General features: G+C 51.2%; 1 protein-coding gene across 7 annotated transcripts in view; it reads right to left on the bottom strand.

Annotated features, from left to right (window-relative positions):
• Positions 1 to 17,086, bottom strand: part of SAMD11 (sterile alpha motif domain containing 11) — a 158,919-nt gene that overhangs the window by 97,552 nt on the left and 44,281 nt on the right. For all 7 annotated transcript variants that reach the window (XM_068158313.1, XM_068158311.1, XM_068158310.1 and 4 more), the window contains one exon: positions 9,208 to 9,386. In XM_068158313.1, coding sequence (XP_068014414.1) covers positions 9,208 to 9,386 — 179 coding nt within the window. The remainder of the gene's footprint in view (positions 1 to 9,207; positions 9,387 to 17,086) is intronic.

The following is a 17,086-nucleotide window of genomic DNA, read 5'->3' on the forward strand; positions in this document are numbered from 1 at the left end:
CTGGCACAACCCTAAGGCCATTTCCATCAACACAGCTGTACTTGCCCCCAGTCTTTCACATTCTTCTTCCTATGCAACAGTTCATAAAACCTATCCCAGTTTTCCATCTTCCCAAAGTTTTATTTGCAAAGGGAAATGGAGTAGCTACTTCCCAGCTACTGAGCTTATAGCAGTAACAGTTGCTCTTCAAAGCTGAAGTTCAGGCATCATTTGAAAGCCTTCTGGAAAGCAGAGGCCAAATGGGCACTGAGTACAATTTCCAAGAACTGAAGTTCCATCAAACCCTGGGCCACAAGTGGACTTTCCAGGTAAGCTGATCTGAATCCAATGTTCAAAGCCAATTCAAGCTGCCAGCCAAAGCTCTCATGGCTCAGAAGACAGTGGAACTGTGGAGGGTGGAAGCCTGGTTTCACACTGCTCCTCTCCTACACACACAAAACCTTGATAAAGCTCCTTTAATGCCAGCTCAGCACCTTGCACTGTGCACATCAGCCCCTGCCAGCTGCACAGGGGATGTGGGGGAGCTCCAAACACTGCACAGCAACGATGAACTTCCACGGGACCAGCTGGAAATCCAACTGAAAGACTCAAAAGGAACCTTGTGCTTCTCCTGCTGCTCTGGCCACTGAACATTCTTCAGTGGCTCAAAAAAAACACCCAACTGAAAGGGGTTGGTCCTGAGCTGTACAGAGATAAATGCCATGTTTGTCTGATTAGAACTCCACAGGCCCTCTCCTGACGAAAAAACTACAATGCAGGAAACCTGCACCTCAATACTGGGCTCAGTTGTGGGACCCTCACTGCAAGAAGGATGTGGAGGTGCTGGAGCAGATCCAGAGAAGGGCAATGAAGCTGGTGAAGGGCCTGAAGGATAGGGCTGGTGAGGAGCAGCTGAGGAGTTGTTCAGCCTGGAGAAAAGGAGGCTGAAGGAAGACCTTCTGGCTTGCTACAGCTCTCTGAATGGAGGTTGGAGACAGGAGGGGTTTGGGCTCTTCTTCCAAGGAGTAAGTGAAGGGACAAGAGAAAATGGCCTCAAGTTGTACCAGGGGAGGTTTAGGTTGGACATGAGGAACAGTTTCTTCCCCAAAAAGGATGTCAAAGCCTGAAACAAGCTGCCCAGGGCAGTGGTGGAGCCTCCATCCCTGGAGGGGTTTCAAAGCTGTGTAGATGTGGTGCTGAGGGCCATGGTTTGGTGGTGACCTGGCAGTGCTGGGTTCACGATCTGACTGGATGATCTTACAGTTCCCTCCCAACCAAAACAACTCTCTGGTCTGCTGCAGCTACCAGCTTGGGCAGGCTGCAGAATGTGCTGCTGAGCCTTGGGTGAGGGCATGGCTCAGGGTGAGCCTCAGCAGAGCTACACTTCAGAGCACTGCAACCAAGAGTCTAAGCAGGGCGGAGGGAAAACCTCATCGCAAAGGAACTGCTGTGATCCACACAGAGGCAGAAACATCTATCTGCTGAGATGGATAATTAAACACCCATATTTAGACAAATGAATAGGTGAGAATGAAATTAAATCCTAATTATCTTTCTTTTTGGAGAGGAGGAGGGAGGGGCAGGGAGCAGAAGCAAGCACTCACTCGGCAGCGCTCTGCCCTCACCACCAATTAGATCTGCGAGGCTAATGCACGCCTTGCTTGAACAGGTTATTCATCCAATTGAAATCTAATTACTGATCATTTGCCAACTATCTGCTACACCAGCCCCTCCTTGGGCTGGAGAAAGAGTGGAGAGCAGGAGCCTGGCCCTCACAGATTCCTAAGAGGAAAGGTAGGGAAATAAAACCCCACAGCCAGGCAAGCAAAGGTGCTACAGCTGCTGCTGCTGCCTCTCCCTGCCAAGGTCTCGGGCACAGAGTGATCACTTAGAAAGTGTTCCATCAAAACGGCCAGATGGGCTCCACAGCCACAGAAACAGGCTCCCTGCACAGCTTCATAGTCAGGGAGGGCAGGCTGGGGGGCAGAAGAGATCAGGGACCTCAGTAAAAAGGGACTAGAACATGAGGGTTTGGTTTGTGCAAGGAAGTGAATTGTTTATGGATGTGTGTGAATCTCTGGAGCCTGCAGTACAATGAGAATCCAGCCCAGGCAAGAAAGCAGTGGAGCTGGCAAAATAACACAGAGCAGCTGGCAGAGCTCTTCATTTTGAAGCTCTTTCTTTCCTTCCCTGTCATTTCTTTTTTACCCTAGCAGTCCCTGCAAGCTTTCAACATCAGGGTGGCAACCATGAAGAGGCCAGCAGTGGGAGTCAGGCATCCCCCCCTCAAAGTCTTGTCACTCCAGGAGACAGAAACAACCTCACTCTGCAGCTGAGCTGCTGCACTGGGGCCAATTTGCTTTCTGCTGCTCCCTTGGCTCACTCCACCATCCCAGGTGCACTATGCAGCAACCAACACAAATGCCATCTGAGTGTGGAGGATTCTGGACAGCATCCAGCTACACAACAGGTTGCCACTGCCAGAAGAACCTATCACAGCCCCATCTCTTACCCACAACTGTCCCTTCCTAGCCTCATCTAAGACCAACACTGCCTTTGGATGGACTTTCACTGTACCTTTCCACCTTCTAGCACTAGCAAGGCCATAGAGAAGTGCCAGATGTGCCCTGGCTCCAGCAGGAGTGCTGTGTGGCACAGCCTGGCATGTCAGGGAGCTCCACCATGAGCAGGAACATCACAAAGCCCTCATCCCAGGCTGGACTGGTTGGGAGCATTGCAGGAAGAGGCCGAGCAGGAGAAGGAAGGCAAAGGCAGTGCTGTGTGCATTGCACATCAGCTGAGGAGGTGGTGGGACCTCATGGCTCTGAATTACAAACAGATGCTTGTGACAAATATAATGGGAGGGTGCTTGGGTTTGATCTTCAATCAATTAGGGAGTCAAAGAGCAGCAGCCTTGTGGGATGTCAGGAACAGCTTTCCACTTAGAAAGGCAGGCAGTGGAAAGGCTGACAGTTTTGCTACTAGAAAATGGTCACTGAGTGAGGAGGAGGCTGGAAAGCTGGTGTGAGAGGTGAGGGATGCTGGGGGACAGGGGAAGGCAACCTGCCCCTGTCTGGGCTCTCTCCATGTCTGAACAGGGGCAAGGAGACAGCACTCAACCATTCCTTGAGTAAGCACCTTCACTTCAAATGCTCTCCTCTGGTTTCAAACAGCACTAATCCCATGGCAGGTGCTGGCCACCAGGGCCATGGAAGGTTCAGGGGTGTGAGGAGGAGTGACATAAGAAAGGAGAAAGGAGCTGAGGGTGGTATGAGGTTCTCCAGAGGTCTGCTTCCCTTTGCACAAACACCCTGTGACAGGACTGCTCTTAGCTCTCCTCAAATGGCTTTCAGTTCAGAGCAGTATTTGGCAAGGAGCTCAGCCTGTTGTGTGCTCTCATTGTACAATCTGCTCCTACTTTTGCTCCCAACCCTCTTTTTTGCCTCTGATGCAAGAACTCCAAAGGCATTTTCACCAGGCATGTCTATTTCATAGAATCACAGATTGGGTTGGGTTGGAAGGACCTCAAAGATCATCCAGTCCCAAGCCCCCTGCCACAGGCAGGGACACCTTCCACTAGCCCAGGTTGCTCAAAGCCTCATCCAACCCAGCCCTGAACACTTTCAGGCAGGGGGCACCTCTCCTATTTACAGCTACCTGCACCTATCCTGCCCAATACTCAGCAGTGAAGATGTTTACTGAGATCCCTTTCAGGAACAGGTCAGGCCAAAAAACTTTCACCATTTTAAACAGGTGCTTAAGGGACTTGGAGCAAGCTGTGTGTGAGCAGCTCCTAACCTGCTCTGTTAAATCTCAGTTGCTATCATTACAGCTCTCCTCCCATACTAATGAATAAAGCCAGGCTTTAAAATAGAAATTAAATGCAGGCACCCACAAGCCAACGCTGGGCTTCAAGCCAACAGCATGTGAGAAGCTGGCTGTTAAAGCTGAACCTTACTCTCTGGCCACACTGGCTCTCCTCTGCTTGGAGACTCTTGGGAGAACATCTTGGAGACTCTTACAGGCAGATGAACCTGTGTGAAAAAGCTCACAAGGCTGTTCCTAAGGTAACTCCTCAGTGTCCTTTGGAACTGGAACCCAGGAAGCTCCACCTAAGCACAAGGAGAAACTCCTCTGGTGTGAAGGTACTGGAGCCCTGGAGCAGGCTGCCCAGAGAGGTTGTGGAGTCTCCTTCTCTGGAGAGATTCCAAACCCACCTGGGTATTGTGCTTCTGGGCAACCTGCTCTGAGGGGCCCTGCTTTAGCATGGGATGAGGTCCCTTCCAACCCCACCAGACTGGGATGCTGTGCATCTCCTAGGGAATGTAGGGAAGTTAATGCTCCCCAAACTATCCCAGAGCAATACAATCTTAGTCCACATCTATTCTTGTGTGTCTATGACAAACCAGAGAGCAGCAACACCAAAGCAGCCAGGTTGGATGGTGCCTTGAGCAACCTGGGTCAGTGAGAGGTGCTCCTGCCCATGGGAGGGAGGTTGGAACTAGATATCTTTAAGTCCCTTCCAAGCCAAACCACTCTGACTGTATGGTGTGCTAGTTCAGCTTGCTGGGGAAAAGAAGCTCAGTTAATAGCCTGTGAGAAAGAAAAAGGCTTCATGAAGCTAAAGGTCCTAACCTAGGTCTGACTAAAGTGGTTTAATGGCCATGTTGGTGTTGGACTCAATGATCTTAGAGGTCTCTTCCAACTGAAACAATGCTATGATGCTATAAAATAACCATAGGAGAGACAGGTGCATGGGTACAGAAATGGTCTGTATTCACCTCATTCTTTTCCCCAAACAGGAATCCCTTTTCTCACAGCCAGCCAACCATTCCCACCAGGAGTCAGTGCAGCTTAACCAAACCACTGCAATTAAGGTAATGCAACTGTTGGGTGCAGGCAGTGCTGGAAAAGAGCAAGATTTTCAGGAACCCAAAATCTGATTTGAAAGAAAAAGGATTTTCTTCTGCAGTGCTGTCCCAGTAATCTGCAGAGCTGAGTGCTGACAGTCTGGGTATCAAGCTACGGTATCAATCTCAGCAGATGCCTCTGGTTATGTGAGACAAGACTTTAAGCTCTCTGTCTTCCAGACAGGAGGACTAACACAAAGGCTACTTAGCACACCCTGCAAAGCAGGCTAAAGAGGACTCAGGGGGTCTCACTACAAGATGAAAACATTCACCTTTAAGCTTGGTTCACCTGGATCTCAAAGCTGATGAGCCAAGCTCCCTCCAGCGCGAGGCTTGGTTTCCTTACCTCGGTTCCCTATGTGCAAGACAGCAAGGGGACAGAGTTTTGCAAGGACTTTGGAGTGAAGTTAAGTTGGCATGCACTAATTTCAGGGGCAGCTGCTTTCCAGGACTGCAAGAAAAATAGAGGTTTTCTCTGCCTCAGACCTCCTCTGAAGGCCATCACCCTAGGCAACTGCCTAAGATCACACAGGAAATCACTGTCAAAGGGTAGGGTGAGGGACTAGCCAAGAAACTAAGTTCCCAGCTCCTGTTCTAACCCCCATAGAGTCTTTTCTTCACCAATGGTCAGACCTCAACGTAGCAGAAAGCATTCCAACAATGGGAGGAAACAGTCAAGAGAAAGGAAATGGGGACTGGGAGGGGGGAAAAAAAAAGAAAGAAAAGGTGATGATGTTCAAAGCAATCAAGCAAGGGTCTCCAAGGGCAAGAAATGCAGGTGCACACCAGGGCCAGCCACAGGAATACACAGGTTTGCTCAGGCCCTGACCTTGTTTTCCTGCTATCACAGTTTAACCTATTTCTTCCTCTCAGTGGGAGACAATACAAGCTCAGCCCAATCCATCACCAATCGGGGGGGGGACACAACAGGTGAATTAAAACCAGAAAGCAGATGGGGCACTGTCTCTGCTGGGCCCCAGCTGTCATGTCTGTAAGCTGTCTAGCCCTTATGATGCTGCTGCTGTCTCTGCAGCCAGCCCCAGCACACCTTCCACCCCAGTCCCCGGGCTGCTAATGACACAGGGAACAGAGCCAGAGCCTCCCTCTGGCAGGACAGTGCAGGAGTGGGGTCAGGGAGCTCTCCACTCATTGCTCTTGAGCAGGTGGAGATGGCTGGTCCTGCCCTCTTTGGGACAGGAGGGCTGAGGGATTCATTTGGAAGGGACAAAACACTTGGGAATGCTGAGGGATCTGAGCAGGAGGTGCTCCCTGCCTGGGCACTGAATTCCATGCTCTTTTTCCCCTGCTGTTGCTGCTGTCACCAAGAGTGCTGCCTGGCCTCCGTTCGCCCCGGTTCCTCCTGCTTTTCCCCCACACACTGCACCACAGGTCCCAGAACAATGAGAAGGAGAACTGTCCAAGAGCAAGGAGAGCCTAACCTGTCTGGTGAGAATCCTGCACTCCTCTAAGCAACCAAAACAAAGCTTAAACCACAGCCTGTCAGTTTGCAATGTACTGAAGAGCAGAGAAATGATAAGCTGGGGGGGACCACTGCCTAAGAACTATCTCAGTATTTTTGCTTCATTTCCTAATAAACAAGGCAAAGCAATTACAGTAATTAAAGATTTAAGATAAGAGCACTTTCTATTTGGGGGGCCCAGCATATCCATTACAGAGTTCTCATCTTGTGCTCCCTCCTAATGAGACAATCCAGCACTGTAATTTCACAGAATTAAAAGCATCATTAAAGGAGGGAGGGAGTGAAAGGGGGCAGGAGAAGGAGGGCAGCTTACCCAAACTGATTAGGAGGGTTCCCTTCTCCTCTGTGGCTCCTGTGCACATGCACAGCGCAGATGCCTTCCCCAAACACCTTTTTATTTCCAAGTTGATAACCCTGGAACGTGGCTGTTGGACAGCTGCACTGATGAACCCCAGGCTTTAATTACAGGAGGGTTTTATGAGCAGAGCTGGGGACTGGTTTGGCCTCTCTGCTTCCCCAGCCCTCGGCTGCTGAACGTGTCAGCATCTGGTGGTGGAGGGAAAAGGGGGGAAATAGCTTATCTGCTCAGCAGCAAGAAAGACATAAAACATAAGAAAAGCAATTACATGCTTTTGGTTTCCACTCCTCTGTTTTTATAGGGCTTGTCTTAGAATCTGAGTGATTTTATGCATCAGAGGAAGATGACAATCGAGATGAGTTGCGATGATATGCACGGGAGGCTGAGGCACAGCACCTTTAGGTATTTATCTCCCTGTAGCTACAGAGCTTCCAAACATCTCAGGTTTTTGTTGGTTTGGTTGGTGGTTTTTTTTTCCAGAGGGATGAAAGAATTCAAAAATTTTTCAGATGAATATCGTGGGCACTGCCATCAAACACCAGAGCCCAAGTGACAGCTACCAGAACGCAGCTCAAGACACAGACAAACCCTGCTCCTCTGCCTTTAACCCTGCATGGCTCCCGGATGAATTTACATGGCAGTGAGAAAGACACAAGCAAAACAGCAAAGACCTGAGATCCTCAGTGACTCTTTGCCTCCTGCAGCTCCATTACTGGGACTAGATGACTTTTGGAGGTCCCTTCCAACCCAGACCATTCATTTACCTGGACCTGAGCAAAGCCTTCGACACTGTCCTGCACCACATCCTGGTCTCCAAACTGGTGACACATGGGTTTGATGGGTGGACCACTAGATGGATAAGGAACTGGCTTGATGGCTGCACCCAAAGAGTGGCTGCCAATGGCTCCATGGCCCAGTGGAGTCCAGTGACAAGCAGAGTCCCTCAGGGATCAGTCCTGGGACCTGTCTTGTTCAACATCTTTGTCAGTGACATGGACAGTGGCATTGAGTGCACCCTCAGCAAGTTTGCTGATGACACCAAGCTGTGTGGTGCAGCAGACAGCTGGAGGGAAGGGAGGCCATCCAGAGGGACCTGGACAGGCTGGAGAGGTGGGCACAAGCCAACCTCATGAAGTTCAATAAGAGCAAGTGCAGGGTCCTGCAGCTGGGTCGAGGCAATCCCAGGCACAAATCCAGGCTGGGCAGTGACTGGCTGGAAAGCAGCCCTGAGGAGAGAGACTTGGGGGTGCTGGTGGACAAAAAGCTCACCAGGAGCTCTCAGTGTGCACTTGCAGCCTGCAAAGCCAATCAGATCCTGGGCTGCAGCAGGAGAAGTGTGGCCAGCAGGTCGAGGGAGGTGATCCTCCCCCTCTACTCAGCCCTGGTGAGACCCCACCTGGAGTAGTGTGTCCAGTTCTGGAGCCTCTATTACAAGAGGGATGTGGAGGTGCTGGAAGGTGTCCAGAGAAGGGCCACAAGGATGAGCAGAGGGCTGGAGCACCTCTCCTGTGAGGACAGACTGAAGGAGTTGGGGCTGTTCAGTCTGGAGAAGAGAAGGCTCTGAGGTGACCTCATTGTGGCCTTCCAGGATCTGAAGGGGGCTCCAGGAAGGCTGGGGAGGGACTGCTCAGGATCTCAGGGAGTGATAGGACTAGGGGGAATGGAATGAAGCTGGAGGTGGGGAGATTCAGGCTAGATGTGAGGCGGAGGTTCTTCACCATGAGAGTGGTGAAACCCTGGAATGGGTTGTCCAGGGAGGTGGTTGGGGCCCCAGCCCTGGAGGTGTTTAAGCCCAGGCTGGATGAGGCTCTGGCTAGGCTGATCTAGTGTGGGGTGTCCCTGCCCATGGCAGGGGGGTTGGAACTAGATGATCCTTGTGGTCCCTTCCAACCCTGAATGAAACTATGAAACTATGAAACTATGATTCTACTTTTAGACCAGAGAGGCCCTCGGAATTGGTGAGCCACAGCTATGCTCTTGAACGCTTGTGATAGAGAACTTACAACCACCACCACTGCTGCTACCTCCCTCCCCAACTTTCCTCCCCAACATTAAATTATCCACATTACTACATCACAATTTGGGGACAAGTGAAAGCAAAAGGCAGAGCTTCAAGGCCATACACCACTGTTCTATGAGAAAGGTCCAGAGATGACTTCTTGGTCATGCAATTCATTGACCTCCCCGAGCACAAAGACAGAGAACGCTGGACAGAGGATGAAATACAACACAGGGTCTGCAAATCCAGACACCTTCAGTGCAAACACAAGGCCCCATACAGCCCTGCTTGCTCCAAACAAGTCTAAGTACAAAAGAGGTCCCAAATACTCTTTCTGAGCTGTAATGGGAGATTTGCTCTTGAATTCCAAGCCCTGGAGGTGACTCCACTGGGCAGTGTTGACCCACAAAGGCTGCTGACCCACTGCCCAGTTTTCTCTGTCTCTGCTCCTGCAGTGCAGCATTCCCCACCAGGCAAGTACCTTCTTTTCATGATACTGATGTGCAGATCCTCCTCCTGCTTTACTTCAGGGTGTTGACCATTGCTCTTATCGCTCTCTTCGCTGTCATCACTATGTGAGAAAATGGAGGTCAGCTCTTTCTTTGGGATCCTGGTGGGAGGTAAGGGGATTGTCCTCTTCTCTGCCAGGCGACCCCGGTTCTGGCCCAGGATGGAATTGGTTGGAAGGGGAAAGAACAGGAGAAAAGGGAAAAAGAGAAGAAGAATTTGGTTAGCCAAGCCAGAACCAAGCAGCTCCTCTTCAACTGCTGTCCTGTGAAGGTTATGGTGTTAGTCACTGGGGGTTTCAGACTGGTATGTTGGGTGGGCAAAGGCTATGTTGACTTTGCAAAAGACCTTTCAGCACAAGGCTAGCTATATCTAGTTCCTCCAGTTCCACCATGCACTTCCAGACTCTCCCCACCTCTTCACCCCTAGCTTCATTCCATCTGATGCACACCAATAGGAAAGGAAGCTGGCAGAAGAATTAGGCACTCATCTATCTATCTAGAATATATCACAGAATCACCAAGGTTGGAAGAGACCTCAGAGATCATCAAGTCCAACCTGTCACCACAGACCTCATGACTAAACCATGGCACCCAGTGTCACATCCAATCCCCTCTTGAACACCTCCAGGGATGGTGACTCCACCACCTCCCTGGGCAGCACATCCCAATGGCTAACAACTCTCTCAGGGAAGAACCTTCTCCTCACCTCCAGCCTAAACTTCCCCTGCACAGCTTGAGATTTCCCACCAAATCAGGAAGACATTCTTCCCCATGAGGGTGGTGAGGCACTGGAACAAGTTGCCCAGAGATGTTACAGTGGCTTCAAGCCTGAAATTGTTGAAAGCCAGGTTGGATGAGACCTTGACTAACCTGCCTGTGGAAGTGGAGCTGGAATAAGACAATCTTTAAGGTCCCTTGCAACTGAAACCATTCTAGGATGCTATGAGATGCTGCACATGAACACAGCAGGGTAAGTTAAATTAAACTCCTGCCAGTAGCCCAGGGAAGATGTGATCCAGACAACCCAGAACACTTTTGACTGCACTGGGCAAACAGCCTAGGCCAGCCAGCAGCAGGTTTGTCTCTCACAGCAGTAAACAGCCCACATCCATTTCAACTTGAATTAGAGGAGACTTCCCCCTGTTCATTTGCATGTCCAGATGAATCTAGTAGGTCTTGCCTTGTGCAGCCTTTCCCCTAGGTGGTCCTGGCAGTGCACTGCCCTCCACAACTCACTTCTGCAAGACACAAATAAACAGGGGGAAAACTCCCAGGAGGCAAAAGCTGCTTTCCCACTGCATGTGTATTTGTGTACAGAACCCAGCACAACCTGACCCTGGGCCCCACCTCCCAGCTTCTGCAAGGAGTGAGAATCTATTACGGATTACTCTGTCCCTACATCCTTTGTGCCTGATCCACAGGGAGATAAAAGCTTTGTGCAGCCTGAGCTAGAGGATGTTGGGGTTTCAGCTCTCACTGTGATAGAACACCTTGGCAGCACTTGGGGTGTTTAGCTCAATCTGTCATTGATCAAGATAAAACAGGTTGCCCAGGAAGGCTGGGGATGGCCCCCCCTTGGAGGTGCTCAAGGCCAGGTTGAATGAGGCCTTGGGCAGCCTGGGCTGGTGGGAGGTGTCCCTGCCCATGGCAGGGGGGTTGAAGTAGATGATCTTGAAGGTCCCTTCCAACCCAAACCATTCTATTGATCTATGGAGAGCTATAATCTGAGCACATACAGTGGAAGATGTACACTGGGAATGGAGGCAGACTGCAATGTCATTGCCCCACAGAGGATGAAGTTAGAGCAAACAAAATCATGGAAGTAGGAAGAAAAGCACAGCAAAGGGCAGGGAAGCACAGCCAGGGGTAGGGAAGCACAGCCAGGGGCAGGGAAGAACAGAGAGGGGAGAGAAGCACAGCCGGGGCGGGGAAGCACAGTGAGGGGAGAGAAGCACAGCTAGGGGCAGGGATGCACAGCCAGGGGCAGGGAAGAACAGTGAGGGCCAGTGAAGCACAGCTAGGGGCAGGGATGCACAGCCAGGGGCAGGGAAGAACAGTGAGGGCCAGTGAAGCACAGCCAGGGGCAGGGAAGCACAGCCAGGGGCAGAGATACAGGTGAGGGGCAGGGAAGCACAGAGAGGGACAGGAAGCACAGCCAGGGGCAGGAAGCACAGCCAGGGGCAGGAAGCACAGCCAGGGGCAGGAAGCACAGCCAGGGGCAGGGAAGCACAGCCAGGGGCAGGGAAGCACAGCCAGGAGCAGGGATGCAGCGTGAGGGGCAGGGAAGAACAGAGAGGGGCAGGGAAGAACAGAGAGGGGCAGGGATGCAGAGGGAGGGGCAGGGAAGCACAGCCAGGGGGCAGGGAAGCACAGAAAGGGGCAGGAAGCACAGAGAGGGGCAGGAAGCACAGAGAGGGACAGGGAAGCACAGCCAGGGGCAGGGAAGCACTGTGAGGGGCACAGCTTCATGCACATTCTTTTGGACAGGTATGGAAGCACATCTCCTGCAACAGGACAAGCCAAAGGAAAGCAGCATGGGTTTAGCAAAGGCTGGGACAAAAGGTGTGCGATCAAGCAAGTGCAGAGCAGCATTTCACTCAGAACAGTTGCTCTGAAACAATCGATTCCAACTTTCCAAATAACCCTGGCCCAATGGAAGTGCCCTGGGAATGCCAGGCAGGCTCTCTGCAGGGGAGGAAGCCCAAGTGATAGATGAGGCCAAGCTTTCTGAAATAAAACAAACTAAGAACTTTCCACAAACACAACCCCAGAGTGTTCTTGTCTAGCTCTGTCAATACATTCCAGTGGTGGTCATTAAAGGGAGCCCTAATCATTGTGATAATTAGCTAAATCCATCTGGAAGGCATCACCCCAAGGAGGCAGATTAGCTTCCCCATGCTGACGCATGCCCAAGCCAAGAACACAGCTGTCTGTGAAGAGCAGGCACCCAAGGGAGAGAAAAGCAACAGGCCAAACTGGCCTAAAAATGGGGAAAAGTGTGAGTACCAGGAAAAAACCCAAGGTGTTTTCTTCTTGAGAGAGATGTGAGGAAGGAAAATGCACCCATGGGCTGCAACAAGGTGAATGCTCCAGGTTGGAAAAGGCCCCTGGGATCATCAAGTCCAACCACTGACCCTACTCTGCAAAGCTCCCCCCAAAGCCATACCCTCAAGCACTACATCTAAAGGACCTTTAAACACATCCAGGGGTGGTGACTCAACCACCACCCCCAGGCAGCCTGTTCCAATCTCTGAGTATCCCAAGGGCAAAACTTGGACCAAGCTGCAACAGGCTCTGTAGTGAGTCCAAATACCCAGACTCAGACACAGGAGAATACCCTTGGTGTGAATATTGCTGGGGGCTCCCAGAGACCCACCTGCAGAAGAAGAATCACTGTGGTGTGAGGGGGCAACTCCATCAATGTGACAAACAGGCAGATGCTCTGCCTCACCCCTGTGGGCTCCCCTACATAGCAGCAGAGATCTACGCTGACCCTTAGCAGGAAGGTTTCTGTCTGCCCCCAGGAAAATTTCTGTCTGCCCCCAGGAAGACAGTGTAATACAAATTGTGCATCTCCAGCCCTGAACCACTTTCCCCACACCAGCTGTATTGCCACCTCTGCTATCTTTCCTGCTCCAGTGCATGAAGAAGATGCTCAGAGCTTCCTCTGCCTAAAGCCACCTCAGTACCTCCAGCTCACGCAGTGCCAGGAGCACAGCAGGGAGGAGAAGAGGAGGGGAAAGGAAAAAGCAAGGAGGGCAGTGTTTGCTCCACATTTCTGCCTTGCTGAAAAGCCAGGGCTTGCTAGCAGCATGAGCTTTGTCATGCCCAGAGCTTGATATATTTTTCTGAAGTTGCAATTTATCATCACAATTAAAGGGGGGAGGCGAGGGAGGGGCTGCAAATTTCCGCTTCCCAATAATTGCAGCTCGCTCTCTGCTGTGACTTCCCAGGCTGAGGAGAACAGCACTGATCAGACACTAAAAATCATTTTATGGCTATTATGGCACCTTTGAGCAGTTACCAGGTCTCAGTGAGTGCCCAGGGACTCATCAGCCCTAACAAGAGTGAGAGTGCAGCAAACAGGGAGGCACTAAACCTAGAGCAGCAGCCCACCAGCCCAGGACACAGGTTCCTGCTGTCCACAGAACGCTGCTGCTTTGCCTTCTCCAAGTTGTATCCTCACTCCTAAAGCTGCTACATCAAATAGCTATCTGTGTACCCATACAGATACTCACCTCACACACACACAGAGCTTCTTCCCTTAGGAGACAAGCACAGAACCACACACGGAATGGTAGGGGTTGGAAGGGACCTCCGGAGATCATCAAGGCAGGGTCACCCAGACAAGGTCACACAGAAACACAGCCAGGTGGGTTTTGAATGTCTCCCCAGATGGAGACACCACAACCTCTCTGGGCAGAATGGACATGAGCAAAGAGGAGAATCTGCATCTGTAGCAACCTCTGTTAGGCTTAGATAATGGTTGGGACTCAATGATCTTAATGATGAAAATGATGCCATGATTCTGTGGTTCCAAGCTGCACCAGGGGAGGTGCATCAGAAGGAAATTCTTCACTGGAAGGGTTCCCAGACACTGGCCCAGGCTGCCCAAGGAGGTGGCTGAATCCCCATCCCTGGAGGGGTGTCTAAGCCTCAGAGATGTGGTGCTGAGGGCCATGGTTTAGCCCCAGCCTTGGCAGAGGTAGAGAATGGCTAGACTCGATGCTCTTAAAGGGCTTGTCCAACCCAAACCATTCTGTGATTCTCTGGTCACAGACAACCTGCACTGCCCTCTGCTCTGCCCAGGGACAGCACTGGAACCAGGACCAGAGTGGTTCCAGCGTCCTTACAAGAGCTGCATTCCAGCACCAGCAAGGCCTTTCTTAAGGCTGTGTTGACTTGGTGTTTTTCTGCCTCTGGGTTTGGGGCATTCCACTCATGCAATTATTTATTTAGTTGTTCCCTTCCTCCACCCCCAGAAAATTAAAACAGACCTGCCCAATCAATTTTGCCTTTTATGTTCATCTATAGTCAGGTTGGAATCAATTGCACTTTCTTAATCTGTTTAGGGCCATTCACCAGTAGATAGATATTACTTTTAAATGAAGCACAAAGGTAGCCAGAAGCCTGCTCCAGAACCTACTACAATCAATTCCCTTTCCATGGCCTTGAAAGGGCACTGGCCCCAGCTGCAAATGAATACAAGCAAAACGCTCAGTTGTGAGGAACACTCCAGCCAAGGAGGCATTCCTCTGCCTCTGGCTGTTGCTGAAGGCTTTTGCTAGTTGTGCAGACAGCTGACAGGACAGGGATGTACCCACAGAGCTCAGCAGCACGTTCAGGTGCCTAAAGTTACTCAGACTCAGGGTTATCAAACACCACTTGGCACACAGTGGCAGGTAGGAGAGTGTGCACTTAGCAGAGTGGTGTGAGGTGGTCTTGCCCACAGCCAGAGACTGCAGTGGCACCACTGTGTCTGGAGAGGTACCTCATGGAGAGCTGTTTGATGTAAACCTCACAACCTCACATTAAAACAGGCTTGTGTTTGTGTGACAGTGCCATTAGAGTCACCCTGTACAGAATCCCAGCATGGTAGGGGTTGGAAGGCACCTCTGAGGATTAGCTAGACCAACCCCCCTGCTAAAGCAGACTCACCCAGGGCAGGTTGCACAGGATCCCATCCAGGTGGGTTTTGAAAGTCTGCAGAGTTGTGGAGTCTCCTCTGTAGACTGTCAAAACCCACCTGGAAGAAGCTGCCTGGGGAGCAGTGGAGTCACCACCCCTCGAGGGATTTCAAAGACACAAGGATGTGGCACTGAGGGATGTGGTTTAGTGGCAGTGGCTTAGCAGCAGTGATGGGGTTGTGAGCTCTAGGCAAGCTCTTGGACCTGATGATCTCAAAGGTCTTTTCCAACCTCTACAGTCCCATTTCTCTATGAAGAACTGGAGGAAGGTGTGCTTTGCCAGCTGGCTTGCTCAAACTAGTCAAACTGTTCTGGCCTGTAGGTCAGGAGCAATTTGTCTGCAGAGCCAACAGCTGTCAGTACAGGTGCAGTACCCCCAGCAAAAAGACGAAGCTCACCTAGCAGTAAATACATCCACAGCTCAGTCCAGCAGAGCCACAATGCCTGCTGCCAGCTCCCTGGCCCCAGAAGCATAGACAGAAGGTGGTGGAAGGAACAGATGATACCCCTGAGAGCAGGGTGAAGGCAGGATCCCCACGGAGGACCTCTTCTCAACACCTCCCTCTGTGGGTGAATTACAGCCAGCCACAAGGCTGCTGTGGAGGGAGCACAGGTGCCCTGCACCCAGCCCTCCAACAACCCACAGTCAAGATGTTGGCTTTCAGGACAAACACTGACTCAGCTCTGAGGAAACCTCTTCAGAGCTTGCACCTTCTTTCATACCCCCAGGATTTCCCCCACCCTTCAGACAGAGAGTGAGGAGGTGGAGAGCAGAACACCACTTATCCTCTCTTTAATTAGTGTAACCAGAGAGGAAAACCTTCCTGCTTCTCCTCAAGCTTTTGCAAGGGTGAGTGTTGAGGGCACAGCAGAACTGGCTGCTGAGTTAGGGCTCCCTTCCTTCCCTTCAGACCCTGTTAAAGATTCATTTTGTGGGTTATGATTCCAGCTCACAAAACACAGCTGGAGTTTTGAGTCAATAACCCTCCATATTCCCCAGACACAGCCAGCTACCCACCCAGCCCTTCCTGCAGCAGCCCAGCCCTCAGTCACTCACCACTTCACCCTCCTAGGGTCTTTTGACACCATTAATTGCTTTCACTGCCTCTCAGAGCATTGTCTGGGTGGGGGGTTGCCTTTGTTTTCCAAAAAAGAAAATAAATCACAGACAGGCACATTTCCTTTCCCCAGGAAAAAAAAACCCAGATGGGGACCCACACACTTATTTAAAGTCACCAATTACCCAAGGCTAGAGATGCAGCTACAAGTGGAATAAACACCCCAGCAAAGACCAAACCAAAAGAATACAATCACACACTAAAAAGCTAACCCAAAAAACCCACCCCAACAACTTGGGAACACCCTGGGGGGTGGGTGACCTGTGTGGAGAGTCCTGCCAGCCCTGATGCTTTTCTCTCATGAAAGCAAAGGACCATCAGAAAGATGGAAAAGAAAGCAGTGGGGATAATTCTTCCCTTCCAGAGAGTGGGGATTGGATGAAGGGGGGGGAGAGGATTCCACTTTGTGTGGCTAAGCAAGGTCAGTAGAGTTACAGTATAAAATCTTTCTCCCCCCACCACCCACCCATCCAAACCCCCTCTTAGCTCTCTCTCCCCGGGAGCCCTGCTTTCCCAGCCAAGAATACCAAAACCCAAACTGTTGCATAAGAGCCCTGGGAGAGCCTGCAGATGGAATGATGGGCAGAGAGCAGAGGACTTGGGGGGGGGGAGAGACAGGAAGGGAGGGTTAGGAAAGGTTTCCTGCCCTGGGAGCTACTGCAACGAGGTCAAAATAGCTGAACGCCCTGGTGTGACATTCAAAGTCAGCCAGAAAAGGAAAGATTCCTCCCCGAGAGGGTCCCTGGTGAGCCTTTAATTGATCCCAGCAATGGAAAGGCCTCTGCTATGAGAGCTGCAAGGCAAAAAGCTCTGTGGGGGGAGAAAGAAGGAAAAAAAAGTACTAAACTGCACATGAAAGCAAAGCTTCTGCCAGTCCACACCGACTGCCAGGCAAGCTCCGGACATCTGATCCCCTTGGGAGCTGACCCAAGCAGGCCAGCAGGTGCAGCCCCTAGGGAGACAGCTTCTCCAGTATCCAAATCAGCACCAGGAGAGGCAAAAAAAACAACCTCACCAAACAATAAAAAGGGGGAAGAGGTGAGGAA

Source organism: Melanerpes formicivorus, unplaced genomic scaffold (assembly GCF_026170545.1).
Source record: "Melanerpes formicivorus ecotype bairdi unplaced genomic scaffold, bMelFor1.0.p_v2 SCAF_39, whole genome shotgun sequence".
NCBI classification, from domain to species: domain Eukaryota; kingdom Metazoa; phylum Chordata; class Aves; order Piciformes; family Picidae; genus Melanerpes; species Melanerpes formicivorus.